The sequence below is a fragment of the Mesitornis unicolor genome, unplaced genomic scaffold, assembly GCF_000695765.1.
Source record: "Mesitornis unicolor isolate BGI_N332 unplaced genomic scaffold, ASM69576v1 scaffold8612, whole genome shotgun sequence".
NCBI lineage: Eukaryota > Metazoa > Chordata > Aves > Mesitornithiformes > Mesitornithidae > Mesitornis > Mesitornis unicolor.
In genome coordinates this window covers 54-16098 of record NW_010171169.1, presented here as the reverse complement: position 1 = coordinate 16098, position 16045 = coordinate 54, and the positions used below count along the sequence as shown (strand labels likewise).

General features: G+C 38.6%; 1 protein-coding gene across 1 annotated transcript; it reads right to left on the bottom strand.

Moving 5' to 3' along the window:
• Nucleotides 1-968: 968 nt before the first annotated feature.
• CCDC60 (coiled-coil domain containing 60) lies at nucleotides 969-15175 on the bottom strand (the record flags this gene model as incomplete). Its single annotated transcript, XM_010179945.1, is given in 8 exon segments — nucleotides 969-1067; nucleotides 2439-2628; nucleotides 5209-5340; nucleotides 7203-7331; nucleotides 7691-7774; nucleotides 8400-8487; nucleotides 13029-13257; nucleotides 15085-15175. Coding segments are annotated over 8 exon segments (1042 nt in total), but the record flags the coding sequence as incomplete, so codon positions are not given.
• Between the last annotated feature and the right edge of the window lie 870 nt (nucleotides 15176-16045).

The following is a 16045-nucleotide window of genomic DNA, read 5'->3' as shown; positions in this document are numbered from 1 at the left end:
CTCCTCATCTGCCCCCGGACAGTACTCAATGGAGTACTCACCTGGACCCCAAGCTGACATTGTTTCCTCTTACTGCAGTTAAAGGATCAACAGCATTGGGTCCGCAGTGGGTCAGGCAAGCAGCTCATTAAGACCATCAGCTTAGAAGGTCACTGGGTCACTGATTCCATCACCCAGCAATTGTGACCCACCATGAAATACATGGTTAAGCCCAGACGGGTTCACAAAGATCATGTATTTATCATTGTCTGTGAGTTCAGAGGTGTCATTCTACTGTCTTACACAGCAGAATATATAGCAAACATATGCTAAGGTAATCAGGGGGAAAACAGATCTTCAGTGAAAACCCGGAAAATTCATCTAAGGATGTTTGCTTTTTCAATACTGATTTTAATAAGGGAAGAATTAATCCATAATCACAGAATAACTACAGAATAAACTCAATGCAAAAATAAAACATCCTGGAAAGAAAAAAGAATTGTCTTAAAGCTTACAACTACTCTGTGCTTGGGATATTTTTTATAAAGGAGAGCTAAAATGAAAAGCAGAGACAATGCTATTTAGATAGGGAAATCAGAATATCCGTACTGAGCAGATGCTTCTTATACTGTAGGTATTGTTAGAGGAACATCGGAAGAAATCACCTGACCTGTGATTAGAAACTTGGTTTTCATCCTACATAGTTAGATGAGATTGGAATTTGACAGTGAGTCCAAGACATCACACAGGAAGGAGCAATAGTATTTAGCTTTTATTTTCTGTGGCCAACTACAGCCAGTGGAGCACTGTACAGAAAAAAATCACAGAATCACTGTAGAGGGACAAATTTCAGTTGTGCAAGAGTGGTCAGTGGGACTTCCTGAAGTTAACTCCCTTTCTCTAGTCTTCCTTGAGGCAGATCTCAACAGGCAGTAGTTTTTTGCTTGAAGACAGTTGGAGCCAGAAAACCATCGCATCCAGCCATTTGATTAAAAAGTGGAGGGCTGTGTGCTGAGGTAGGCTACTCTTTTCTGAAACCACTCGCTGAAATCCTCTTCTGGCATCTGCACAATACTTTCACGTACAAACTGAAACAGAAAAAGGTTCTTTCCTGAGCTTTTGATTTATGCATAAGAGAGAGGTAACATGGGAAAAATATGACCATTGTGACAACAGAACAAATGCAATGGCTTCCACAAACAGTCACCAAAACATTTTAATGCAACTTTCAGAACAGATGGGTATGCTCTAAAATGGATTAAAATGGGAACTCTACAATCTTCATGGCAATTTAGATCTTGAATACTTCCAATTCAAGCCTTTGTATTTTAAACCTGCAGCTGTCTTCTGCCTACCACTGCAGTACACACATTAAAGCAACTTGTAGTTAAATAAGAACTTCATCTGGAATCTCTGTCAGTATCAGTCAGGTCATACTCAGTGATGGTGGTCTTAAGCCTAAAATGTGACAGTTTCTTTTATCTATTCCAGTCAGAAGGAGCACCAAGGTCCTTCTTCCTCTGTGGCTATTTTTGAAACAAGTATAAATAAGTAGATAGGACATTCAGTCATACTCACATTTTTATCTATTACAATCACACTAATTTGAGGGATCACAATGCAAAAGGAACAGAATGGAAACAGCCAAGACATAGATCTAAAACTGGCAAGCAGCAGACATATATTGAACATTAAGGCAAGGCTGCCTCTCTGGTAGACTACGCAAATTAAGGCACAAACCAATATGGCTATTTTTAAAAGACATCTGAAAATACAGCGTGACCTTGACATGTTGTCTGCTAAACCTTTGCCTTTGTAAGGCATGATAACTCTCGATAGATGTAAGATGCACAGTCACCTGCTGCCTCTCAGAGATTTCTGGTAGTCTTGTGTATTACGGGAAAAACTGTGATGAGAATAAAAAACACAAGGTGGCATCATTGCCATTTTTTGTGAGCGAGTTACCTGGTTAGACTACATCGTAGTATACATTCTAAATGTGTTCGCTTCCCTTTCTTGTGTCCTTCCTCTTCTATCAGTTGCTCTGAGAACTACAAGAGTTGAGCCCAACTTAAGGTCTTGAGAAGGAAGTGGGTTTTTTAATGTTGCTGAAGCAAAACAAAGATATCTGCAGAGTTCCTGGATCGGTGATGTAATACATTAATGGAATAGCTCATGGTTCTCTTCAAGTGTCCTAACAAATTATGACAGATGCCTTTCACTGTGGTGGTAAATAAATTAACGACATAATAATAAAATGATACTGATTAATAATCTAATGCTTGTCATGTCTGTCTTCTGAGGAGTTTGAAGTGCCTTGTGAAACGTGAACAGTAGCATCATTTAGTGAGATCCTAAATGATTGCATCTGTAGCTTTCCACTGCATGAATTTCACCCATAGGTGCCTGCTTCTCCCCACCCTCATCACACAAAGAATCAAGAACTGGACTCATCTCACCTCCACAGCTGCAGCAATTTCTGGACAACACAGCTCCCCCACCTGTAGATCAGCCAGAACCTTAAGAAAGGTCTCTGGGTGAATTTTGAAGTCAGGAGACTTGCCATATTTTTCCAGTTTCTTCAAGATTTTCTTTACATAACAATCACTCTTCACAGACTCTGGGAGTCTGGCAAGCAATACAGGAAACCTTTAGTAGAAAGAACAAGAGCAATAAAAGAGAAGCAATGGAAACAAATGCACATCTGATTAATAACTCTGGGTTTGCCTGGCATTTCTGGAACTTCACCCCCTCCATAACTTCCACAGAAAAAAATGGCTCTTTGGAGAATGCAATACTCAGTGTAATTCTGAGTGAATAATGCGAAAAAGCTTTACTTTATTGGACTTGTGCACCACTTCTCTTTGGAGGGCATTGAAATAGATGCTTCTTCATTGTTAATTTAAATTTTGGATGACAAACTTGGGTATGAAAGCAAATAATAAAAACCTAACAAATGCTTTCATTTTACTACAGATTTTTCCTCTTCATCTTTTCTCTATATATTTTGTTTAGCCTCTATGGATTTTCCAGTCCCTGATCTGACACTTTCTGATTCTCTTTACTATCCCTTTTCTCTGTGCTATCATCATTCTCCCCTCTCTATGTGCTGACATAAATCTCACTGATATAAGTGCACGGTAACATGCAGTCTTTACCATTTCACTCTGAACAAAGAGGTTCAGAAGGAGAATTACACATTACAATAAAAATAAAACTCTTGTGAAAAGATTGCCTTTTTTCTTAATGTTCTGTGTAAATTTTGCAGTGCTGCTTAGACAGTCCTGAAGACTGATGTTCCAAGCTTTTCTAGGCTGTGCATATGACTGGTGTGTGCTGTGGCTTTCATTGCATCAGCAGAAGTGCTGCCTCCTCAGTTTAGGATACATGTTACTGAGACAGCAGAAGAAAGGTGAAGAATTTCCTCCTTAAACCAGTGAAAAGGGAAACATGTAGTTTCTCATCTTCAGTAGGGCCAGTTCTACACTCAGTAGTGCACTGCTGATATGGCTGTATAGCCAACTCATTATCACTGGCTAGATTATCCAGGTTACAGTAATCCTGTCACACACTGGCCTTTTATAACCCAACCATGCATTAAGATACTTTATGTGAGAAAGGAAGCTATGTTTAGTGTACTCTTAAACCACACTGTTCATATTTTATGTGATTTTTGGTTTTTTTCTCATTTCATGAGAGAGGTAGAACAACTAGAGTGAAAGCATACACTAGTAAAGTGCTCCTACTGTGATTCAGCTTTCTTGGCAAGGCAGTGTTTGCAAGAGTATGGGAAAAAACAGCCCTACTGTAAATGAAACAAGTGGTACCGTGAAAGCAATTCTCTGTCATGACTTTGTGTCTTCAGGAGGCGCATGACTACCCCTATCAGATATTGCACTCTCCATATCCCTCATGGATGGCACTTTGCAGAACAGGCCTGGCACAGAAAGCCATATTCATCTAGCTGTGCTGGCAAAGTCAAAGCAAGACAGGCTCCTCGCTATGGAAGCATGATTTTCATATAAAGGAGCAGCAGACTTGTAGTACTGTTCTTGCACAGGGAGAAACGTAAAAAGTCATATTGATACAGTCTCCTTTATACTCATAGAGCTTTGTTCAAATTAGGGCTTCTTCTAGTAGAACTATAAGTATAAAAACCAAAACCATGTCTGCCTCAGTTTCAGGGCTTATTCACATGCCAGATCTTAAATCTGGGGGACAGGTGGAGCATATATGCTTGACAATTAATACCAGAGTTCTGCTAGGTAGGCCAAGACTAGGTTTATTCATTAATGTATGACTGATGTGTTCCTGGGCCACACCTGCATTTTGGACCTGAGATTAGAAATGGACTTCTCATTATCTCAAATGATGAAGGATAGGCGGCTTAATAGCAAGGAGAACAAAAGAGGGCAAGCTGCAGGGGGAAAAAAAAGAACAAAAAAAAAAGCTTTCCATGCAGTTTGCATACTCTGTAATCCCATGTCCAATGAGTTCTCATGGACAGGGAAAATGCTGTGAGCTTGCTGAGGTATTCTGGTGGGCTATGTCTGGTGTGTATGTGGAAGCTGATCACTGGATACAGCTAATACACTTTCAAACATAAAACACTAGTAATCTGCAGAATTGCTGTATTGGGAAGCATTTAGGTGATGACTCTAATTGCCCTTGTAAAAGTTGCAGTATTATCCATGTGCAGTTCATAAACATTGGCAGGGAAATATTTTTCTTTTCGACATGAATGGACAGCTAGAGTCAAAGCCTCCTTTGCAATCAGTTTTAATACTGTGAATGTTTAGTTCAGTAAAAAAATGTGACTCTCACTCATGTACATTTATACAGTATCTTTCATCTTTGGGGTACAGTGGCTTTTACATACTTCCTGGCAGAAGTAGTCTATAAAGCTGCGTGCTGGGGAGGGTATGCGAATGCAAGGACTGGGTGCTTTTGCCCAGTTTCATTAGACAGAACCTCTACCTTATCGCTCTTTCTTACCATGTTCAATTAACATATTAGCTGAGCAGGCAGAGATCTGCTCCTAGAGATCATATTTGTATTTCTGTTGCCCCAAGTTTGAAATTCCTGCATTGCCAGCAACTGATTCAATGGTTTCTAGTGATGCTTTGCTTTGGGTAGGAAAAGAAAGGAAAAATCATCTTTCTGTACTCAAGACAGAACTCTAGGACCCTGGTAATCTCGTTTGAACTGAGGGTTTCTGTGCCTCCTTACCAGTTTTGTCCATCTTCATTACGTTTCATTTCAGTGCTCATGCCCAGCCGTCTTATTATTTTCATGTCGCTTCTAAAATGCTTCAGTTGTTTCAAAGCCTCGTATTTTTTACGACATCGTTCTTCCTGACTCCTACAAGAAATCTTGAAAGTTAAAGCTGTGTTTTAAACATTACCATACTTCTGCATAGTTAACTGGGAAGTATACTAAGGAAGGCAGAAAACAATCAATACATGTTCATTACACATTGTATGTTCAGTCTGTAGACACTAATAACTATTTCTGCTTTTGCAGAATTCTGTATACATTCATATTTCCACAAACATACTAGAAAGGGTTTATATTTTTATATCAACTCTAGGCTTCAGAATCAAAACATTTAAACTGAAATTCAACCTCCACTTTCTATCCACTGCTTAAAAACAAACAGAACACTGCACAGTGATTTAAGGTAAAATATTGTTTAAAATACAACAGAAGAGAGGTGGAATAGAGTGACCTGAGCTAGAATTTCCACCCAGAGATTGGGCTTGTGCATGCAATCCTACAAAAAGTACTACTGTGTTTTAACAAAAATACACATCTGCTTTTCTTTCCAATAAATTACTTATACTATATCCTGCCAAACTGAGAATTCATCTCCAAATGCTGATCAAACAGAATATGCTTGTATGAATGTATGGAGAATGCAAGTAAAATAGCTGCAAGTAGCAAGTCTCCATCCGACTTGACCTTCTGTACTGCAGGATGCTGGAATGATTAGTTCCTTACATAGTCACAGCAGCTGCTCAGGGAAGAAAACAAGGACCCAGCTCCAGATAAGGAAAGTTCTGGGAACAAAATAATCTAAGTACAGAATAGAAGAGAAGAATGGAAAGAAGAAGGAACTGAGAGGAGCAAGAAATTGTGCCTAAACCACCCTTCAGAACAGCAATGCAGAGAAAGATCTCAGGTCTGATACTTACTGACAAAAAACATTTGCACAAACATCACAGATTAATGTTTCTGGGTGAAAGGAAAAGGATGACAGGCTTTGGCTGGTTAACAAGGTAGAAATATCACTGCTCTAAGAAAAGGCCTTGAGAGAGGACATTGCAGCTGTTACTATGAGAAGAGTCAAATTAATGTTAAAGAACAAATACAGAGATCTCCGAACTGAAAACACAAGACAGCCATATGGATTGTAGGTGGACTGAATTTATCAATCTGTCTTTGGGTGAAAAGTGCTATGGTGTCCGAAGTGAACATATCCAATGTTTTTAGCAAAACTATTTCCAGAAAAGTCATTCAGAAATATCCCAACACACTGCTATAAATATTTAACTTCTAATATTTAACTTGTAATATATTTTTGTATAGTCACTAAACTTTCTATTATCGTGCCTATAGTCTTCTTTTCACATCAATCCATATAAATGTATCTTTAAAAGCCTTGAAAACAAGTCCTAAACATAGTTAGTGTAACCTGATAGACTGGGTAATACAAGAAATATTCTTATACATGTGTATTGACTAACTTTAGCCAGGAAGAAGCTGCATAAGGATGACAGGATTTTAGTTTATCTGGGGCCCACTTTGCCGACTCTGCCTTGCAAGACAGAGGCATAGATAAGAAGTTACTGAATCACCCTACTCAGACCAACTTGACCAGTTAGGCCTTGTGAAAACAGATGCACAAGAACCTAAAAGATAAGAAGACTCCATGAAAGACACAGCTTAATTAGTTCCCGGAAATGTAATGCATATGTAAAATTTTACTGGAAATGTCATGAATATGTACGTGTAAGGCACATATAAGCTACTGCCAACCACTACTATTTGGGGCATTCTTTTCTGAAATGATTCATGTTTGCTCCCAGCACTGAATTAAAGAATGTCTTGCTTTCTAACTCCTACAAAATGGTCTTTAAAAAGTTATTGATCCGATATTTCGGTAAAATTCGAAGCAAGGTGTGTAGTATCTTAAGACTACATAGAAAACAATCTATTCTTACCTCTCAAGGCTCTCTAGGGTATCATGTAAACACCTAGCTGCTTCTTCATTTATCGCTGTGAACTTTCGCCTCATATCGGCACACAAGTTAGATTTGGTTTCAATGAAAGAGCCAATACAGCAGCTGCCACTGAAACAACACAGAAAGCTGGAATTAACATCTTGTGGTAAACATTTTGTGATAAGCACCCGTGTTGCTCAGAATATAGTGATGCTAGCCCATGTAAATATTGAGATCTCCTTATTCATACATTCAAATATATGAAATAATTTGGTGAATTTTAAAAAAATTATAAATTTTCATGCCAGTCATATTGTTCCAGGAACGTGCCTTCGCATTGCATTGAAATATACTGCAAAGTTTCACTGGCCTGCTGTGGTCTCATGTAATAAAATGCTCTCTGACATTTGCAGACCAAATGCTTTCCACACAGAGCACTGAGTTTGTACAGCATATAATGTGCTTCAGAAGCAGATTTGTACCCTTACCCTTGCATTTTGAGCCTCTGCTTCTTTGATATTGTACTCTCTTGGTCCTTAATGTTTACTCAGTATTTCTTCTGAGCCAATAAACTATGAGACACCACAAGGTTTAAAACAGTATACAGAATGCCTTCTCCAGATTGTGAAAACCTCCGCATGTAGTGATAAAACATTCTTAATATTACACACTTGCTGGAGCTACCCAGGTACAAAATTTATTTCTCTTGACCTCAACTCAAGGGTAAAAAGGCTTTAGCAAAGTCTAATTGTAAGAATGCTTTGTCATGTTCATCTTAGAGCTGTGGAAACCACCACAAAACTGACTAATGAGGGAACACATCTAATGTAAGCTTAACTGGAAACGTTATAAAGAGACTGCTGAAAAATGCAATGGTAGAAACAGAAACAAGGGGTAGGATGAAACATCGCTTTTTTCTACAAAGCTGCTGGAGCAGAAGGTCTCTTCTGTTTGCAAAGGCAAGCTTCATGGGCTATTTTCCAGAAAACACCTACTGCCTGCACAGCAGTAAAATGGGTTATTCTGCCACCCACGCCCAAAAATGTAACTGTCATCTGAATTCACTGAATGCTGACTTCAGTTGTTCGGGGTGGTGGGGGGGTAGTGGGGTGGGAAGCAAAAACAAAGAAAAAAGAATGAGCTCTGTCCTGATCAGTTGCTTCTCCTAGTTATTCAGATACCCATCAGTTAACGTACCTCTGCAGTACAGGCTGCACCTTATCTTCTTGTTTATGGACATCTTTTGACACCTTTCCATGTTTTTTCTGGATGCCTTTCTGTAGGGCTGATAGAAAAAAATTCTATAAAAACATGCAAGCTCAATAGTACATTCCTCTCTTCCTTGCAGAGAGGACGCCATGCATGCTGGCCTGAATGAGACTTCCAAAAGAAACCTGCTATTTAATATTTCTAAAAATTAAGGTTTCTTCAGAAGAAGCAGCTTTTTCAAGAGGTTTCAAAATAGGTTCCCAAATACAAATGCACCCCATTCATTAATCACTTTTGAAAACATAAGCGTTGTTCTTTCAGCTGTGAAAAAAATACCACCATCAAGTAGAAGATATTAAATACTTTCTTACATTGGATGCTTATAAAAATACTGTTTCAGAAAAACAGACAGATTTGAACAAATTACGCAGGAAGTCTCTTTCAGTTCCTGTATTGTGTTGTTAGCATTCTACTGGCATAACCGTCAAGCTTTCTGAATTTCTAAGGCTACTGTATCACTTTGCCATTCTTCTTTTAACTGTCATACAGATTTTAATATGTTTAACATCAACAGGTATCTAATTACCTCTCTGTGTCTCCTAATCAGCATCCACTAAAACTTAAAACACATCCTTAAGTAGTAGCAATTTGTTGGTTATAGTTTCCAGATTATTCACCTTTGAGCAGATCTCTCTTACTAATAACACTTTCTACTCTCTTTCTGCCTTCCATTGCAATGGGAATGCTTATATTCTCCTCTCCCTTGAATACCTGGAAAACCAATTTAACTCACTGTTTTCCTTCAAATTGACATCTTTGTTTTCCTTCCCACTGCTGTTTCATTTCTGCTTTGATGTCAAACCCCTGGAGAGACACAGAGCCGGCCATCTTCTCTGCATTATTCCCTCCAATCGCCCATGCATTAAGACAACTGTCACGCTTGTTATTAAAAATCCCAGTGTTAGCAGTCAAACTCTGTGTCATCCTCTGAGGTGCTCGATATGCCCTACATGGAGATAAGTGACATTTTACCGAGCACTCAACACCTTGAAGTTGTAGTTCTCAAATTCAAAAGATCCTTTTCCTACATTTTTGTGAAGCCCCGCACATGTTGCAGTATAACAGAAAATGGCTGCTGAATGGTGACTGTGTTAAATAGCAGCACAAAGTATTTCTGCTTGTTATAAGTACAGAGCATTACACTGTGAATTTAGAAATGTAAGACATGGATGGAACAAGTTGTCAGGCACCAGCTAATGGGCTAAATTTTTAAGTATGATACTTATAATGAAGATCCTCTATTAGCTGTGGCCAGGTGAGTTTCAGGAGTGCCAAGGTCCCAGTCAGATACTCCTGAGTTCCAGTAGTGATGGCTTCACTGTGACCCTTACTAGTCTCAAAGTGTAAGCCTGTAGGATGCTGGCTACACCACTGAACCTTCTAGAGCTGAGGAACAGTTTGAATACAAAGGCTGACCCTCGCAGGGTCTGGAACCTGACATCCATATGGGCAGGGAGCCTCTGCTCAAACTGAGCTGAGGCTGCATGTAAATCTCATCTGTTCTTGGCATGCAGTGTCTGAATCCTTCTTAGAAGAACCCAGTCCTTTTTATTTATGGTTACCATTTGGGGAGATTGAGTAGCTGGATATCTGAAAGCCATCTACTCTGCAGATAGACTAAGTTGTGACTGAATTTGATGTTTTCTCCAAGTTCAGTTGAGTTGTCTAAAGCCAATCCTGAAAGCAGTCTTGTTGGCAGATTTTGGTGAGAGATTACAAGAAAGCAGGGCTAATACCACAAAGACACAGCTCCTCCTTTTGGCTGATCAACGGAAACAGAGGGCACAACCTCTCTGCCCTCTGTTTTGTACCATTAGAACCTGTTCAAATCCTCCACCTGGAGAAACTGGGAAAACAAATACTCAAGCTTGTCCATATTTGTAATATTTTTGAAATATTAACCTCCATAGCTGTGAGCTAGTCAGACATTAATTAGAAGAGAGAAAAACAGCTAAGAAGAATGCAGTAATTTCACTTGACCTTGATTTCTGTACCTTAATTAATCATCTGTGAAATGGAGTACCAATACTTACGTATTTTGCAGGGATCTAACAATGCTAAATCAACAGAAAAGACATTGATCAGTCCCAAAGAAAAGCCCAAAATCCTGATATAAGTTTTATAGTGAAGATCCTTTGCACAAATATTTACACCTCCCCTTTGAAAAGGATGTTTTTGACTGAGAATTCAAAGCTGAACTGCTGGCTGGAAAGCTTTGGGTATAAAATCCAGGTAGCATTTAATCTCTCAGATACAGGTCTCACATTTTACTTCTCAGTGTCATTTGAGCTGATCTGCAGACACACATACTTCATTACACAGTAACCATGAAAAATCAGGCTTACATTTAGTACTTTTAGATCATATAGTCTCTAGTCTCTGTCTGCACATAAATATTATTTAAAAATGTGGTGAAGGAAGAAAGCTTAGAACACTAATCTGCTTTGTAAAACCTCCTGACTGAGTAGATGGGGACTGAGTGATAAATGAGACTGCCTCAGGAGTAACCTGTTGTTATACCACAGCTGCAAGGACTGCAGCTTCCACATTTACCCTTGTCAACATGATGTAACATTTAAACTTCTGGACTAGTGCAGGTCCTCACAGCCAACAGCCAGAAAAAACCAAATCTGTATAAACAGACATTCTACAGCAGCAGTCCCCAAACAACAGCATCTAAATTACAGTTGGACAAAAGCCTTTACATTGAGTTAGGAATTATTTCCTTAAAATAAATCTTTCTGTAAGATTCACACTCAGCTGTATCCACCATTTAGCTGCCTAGTGCAGAATCTCTTTCCCACTTCTGAAATATACAAGTGTGCATGTGCGTTAGTTGTGTGTGGTCTCAAAATTATGTCTGTATGAATGACATGAGGCTCTGTCAATTTGGGGTATAAGGCTACAGGGCAGCTGTACTTGTAATCCATTTCTGATTTGTCCATGAAGCATCCCATAATCAGAATCCAGGATTAAACAGGATTCTAGCAGCTTCAGAATTCATTACAGAATCCAACCTTTGCTACAGAGCTTCCCTGCAGAAACTAACTTCCCATATTTTCTAGAGGTAGGAATATAATCCTTGAAAGGACCAGACTGGTAAATCAGGCCAGTCCCCTGAAATCACAGGCGATGATGTGACATATGTTGTTCCAAAAGGGACACTGAACATCCTTCCCAGATATCACACATACCGCAAGCTATTTAGCATAGTAAATGGAGGCTCCCAGCTTTTACAGCTCTCAAGATTATTTTCAAATCTCATCTCACACAAGACCCAATAGTTCACCTAAATCTGTAAACAAATTGCTCGAAATTACAGCTTTGAATTCTCTACTACTCCCATTCATATCAAAGGAAGGCCGTTAATCTGTGCTCAGTGACACAGACAGCAGCAGCTGTGCAGGTAGTATATGATATTAGCACAAGCTTCCTGATATATCCGCCTGACTTCAGGCAGTCTAAACCTAAAGGTCTTTCAGACCCAGAATGTGTCCATTCCTTTACATTTAAGAGCAATTAATTGTTTTTTCTTCAAGTCATTTAATTGTTTTTCGAACTTGAATATACTTCCAGAAATATATTGCAGCAATGAATGCCTAAGTATAAGCACGAATTGCATAAAAACACTTTCCATTGCTTTAAATTTTCTGTCAGATAATTTAATTTGGTGTCCTATAAATCTGGTGTTAAGAGAACTCGTGAATAACCACTTTCTAATCACTCTTTTCCATGTACTTCATGACATTACATCTGTCACAACCTTGTATTCAGCCATTTCTCTTCTGCACTGAAGAGCCCTAGTCTAATTAATTCTCCTATGGAAGCTATTCTGTATAGCTGATATACCTCATCCACTTCTTTTCCCAAACTTTCAGGTTCTTTTTGCCTTTTTGATACCTACTGAACATTCACAGAACTATCCCAAATTACTCCAAGAGTTGCTTCCTGAGTGGTAGTTTAGAGTATAGCAGAGAATGATGGCAACCTAATAATGATAATATAAATATAAATTAAAAGATCATTAGCAGTATTAAATGCTAATGTGCTTTTCTAGTCTAGCTGTACGTAGAAGGAAAAGACTTAAGATTACCTAGCTTTGTACTGAAATGCATTGCAGAGCTAACATATAAACTGTTTTGTCAGGTCTATGAAGCACAGGTATTCACTGATGAGAGGAATGCAGAGTAAAAAAATCCCAAGTTAAACAGAACGCCCTAAGTCAGACAGATTCAGTGGGTCAGTAGGTTATGGCAGAGAACAATTTCACTGTTTACATCTCCAGTTGAACCGTACAGATGTAGATGACAGTCTGATTATACAACTGCTGTAACTAAACAGTAATTAAAACTCTTAATAATCACATGGGATTATTATTGTCTTTAAGCCAATTTGCTAATGGGGAGGGCACAGAGAGACTTGTCTGAAGTTTCTGAAGTTCCATATGGCTCAAGAGAAATACACTGGTACATCCAGCAGTGTCTTTGACGTAGGTTCTCCCTAGCAACACTGAAAGAAAATCCATTTGATATCGGCAGTCAAGAAAAAGTAACTTACAGGGGAAAAGAGGCTGTTGTTCTTTAGTTTGCGCTGACTCACTCATAACACCAGGTGAAGCTACATTACTCTTGATGTCATCTTCAGAGCTAAGTACAGTGGAAGTTATGCTGACACGAGAGGTTTGACCATGGGGAGACAACTGACTGCTAAGCTGAGAGAAGCCTGGAGTAGGTGTCCTGCTTATCTTCCTGCTAAGTGGCCTGTACCGTGGTTTCCAGTTCCCTTTCTGAACATAGAAGAAAAAAAATATTAGAAAGGAAGGGGTTTCTATAGCTATTTTACCATTTTAACTAATTCCAATATTAGATCCTTCTGGGTCTTCTGTAACCTCCCAGATTTTTCTCCGGTAACTTCAAACAAGGTAGTAATTTCTTGCGTAGGACCTCTCTTGTTTTGTTATCTTTCTTCAATACTTCTCTGCTATAGCATTAATGCCAACAGATTAAGCTAATTTGTAAACAAGTAACACTGCAGCTGCAGAGAAAGTTGATAATAAAGCAACCTTCTCATGTACAGGGAAGAATAGATCAAAGTGGTTTGATAAATGTTCAGGTCTCCTCCCAACACTCAATAACGTGGCATCTGAATTTCCTGTGTCAGGAATGTAAAACTGAGGTCTGAAAGCAGATCGAATTCTGCAGGCTTGATAATCAGAACAACATGTATTATAAAGCAAGTGCCTCTGAAGGAACTCAGTATTTTCACTAGAAGTTCCATATCAAACCTGAAAAGCAATGTTAAAGCAATATTAGTGCAAATTATAAAAGAGACATTGTCATTAGTTCAGGGAGGAAAACAGTAAGTCTCACCAATGTAAACGCTAAAAGACACATCAAGACTGACATGCACTTTCATTTCTTCTGCTCATGTTCATTTGGACCTGGCTTTAGAGAACTGGTAAGACAGTATGGAAAAATCAGAAAGCCTCCTATTTAGAAACAACTCTGTTATTTATGTGACTTGCTGGCTTTCCCTCTCTGTTTGCTAACAGCAGGAAGAATATTTGCATAAAACACAATCTTTGCCTTTCAAAAGTTTCACACCTTTTTTTGCTTATTCCCCAACAGAAATCACAGTCTTCCATGGAATCATTTTAATTAGGTCATGAGGGTACAAGTGGCAGGTGTTGACAAATAACAAGACCAAATAGCCTGCATGTAACAGCTCGTATTTCTAAGAGTGCCTCACGTGGGGTTCTAAAAGCACTTCACAAAACTTGTTTAGTTTAGCCTTATAGGAGGCAAAGCAAGGAACTAAGAGCTTAAGCAAATGGCTTAAGATCAACATGTGATAAAGAGTGAGAAACGTACTGGTTCTTTATTGTGTTCTCCTAGTTATACCCCTAAGCATCACTCATTCCCCCTTTATTTTCCTCCAGTCACTTCAGCAGTTTCAAAAAGAAGACTTTCTGTGGTTTCAGAAAGATAGTAAAACCAAGTGTTATGGATAATTTTCTAGTGCTTAATTTCCTCTCAGTTATTAACTTTATTTTACTTTTAAAATAAATATTTTTTTTTCACCTGAATTACTTGTTTTCTCCTTTCCTTGGGTCTGCTTTGAATGTGGAAAGTGAATCCTGCTTTCTTTAAAGGCATACACATTTGGAAGTTGTTTCCAAATTTAGCTTTAAATTCTGTGTAAAAGGGCAACCAAGCAAATTGTGACTAGAGGTTACTAGAATAAGGCCTCAAGGATACCAGTCTGAAATCCCCATTTAACTGAATAAGTCCTATTTGTGTGAACGAGTACTGCTACATTACTCTGGGCCATAAAAGGGCAAATGCAAACAAGAAGCTAGTTATGTTTTAGCTAAATATCGCATTCTTCCCACATTAGTACTTATCACTAAGAGCAAGCCACAGTTTCAATCAGCTGTATACTGCTCTTCCTACTACCTTGTATCAAATTGTTATTCTTCAAAACCTAGAGAGACAAGTACAGTCACAAGATCCACAGCATAATTTGTGATATCAGGGAGTTCAATTAAGCAACAAATCAAATGCTTTAAAAACGTGAGATCAGGTCCAAAGGCAGGCATTATCAATGAAGTTACCTTTGTGTTTGTAATAAAGAACTCCCACGTATATTTTGCTAACTTTTCCTCTTCGATTTCTTTCACTGTTTTTTTACAGCCACCAGGGTTCCTAAGTGAAAACAATTTAATTAGTTTTCAATTTTGAGAGTCTTGCTTTTATTATAAGTTCTTTTAAGGAATGCAATAAATGGAGAGAAAATGGTGGAAGACCACTACTATGATGTATGCCTTTGCTTATAAGAAATGGAAAGACAATGCAAGGCGTATAAGGCATAAGCACATTATAGTCACAAGAGAAAAAGAACCTAAAGAAAGCACATTCACAAACCGCCATTCATGTACTGGGCCAGATTATGCTCTCACCTTCCTCTGTACAAGTACTGAAGAATTTTGTCCAGTGTAGCAGGATTTCATGGATAAAAATGACACCAGATTCATACAAATTTAATTTTTCTGTGCTGTTGGCTGTGAGGACCTGCACTAGTCCAGAAGTTTAAATGTTACATCATGTTGACAAGGGTAAATGTGGAAGCTGCAGTCCTTGCAGCTGTGGTATAACAACAGGTTACTCCTGAGGCAGTCTCATTTATCACTCAGTCCCCATCTACTCAGTCAGGAGGTTTTACAAAGCAGATTAGTGTTCTAAGCTTTCTTCCTTCACCACATTTTTAAATAATATTTTTGTGCAGCCAGAGACTATATGATCTAAATGTAAGCCTGATTTTTCATGGTTACTGTGTAATGAAATATGTGTGTCTGCAGATCAGTTCAAATGACGTTGAAGGAGAGGAGTGGTGGTTAGAGACAGCAACAGAGAGCAGACAGAGGTATGCAACAAGAGATTGCCCCACTGCAGAACATGAAAATGTATCCAGAGTGTTATGCATTTATACTCTGTTGTCAGCCTGTATCTGTGAGACTTGCTGACAAACTCTTTTATCCCAGTTTATTGGTTGGTTCTCATATGTAAAGGGGTGAA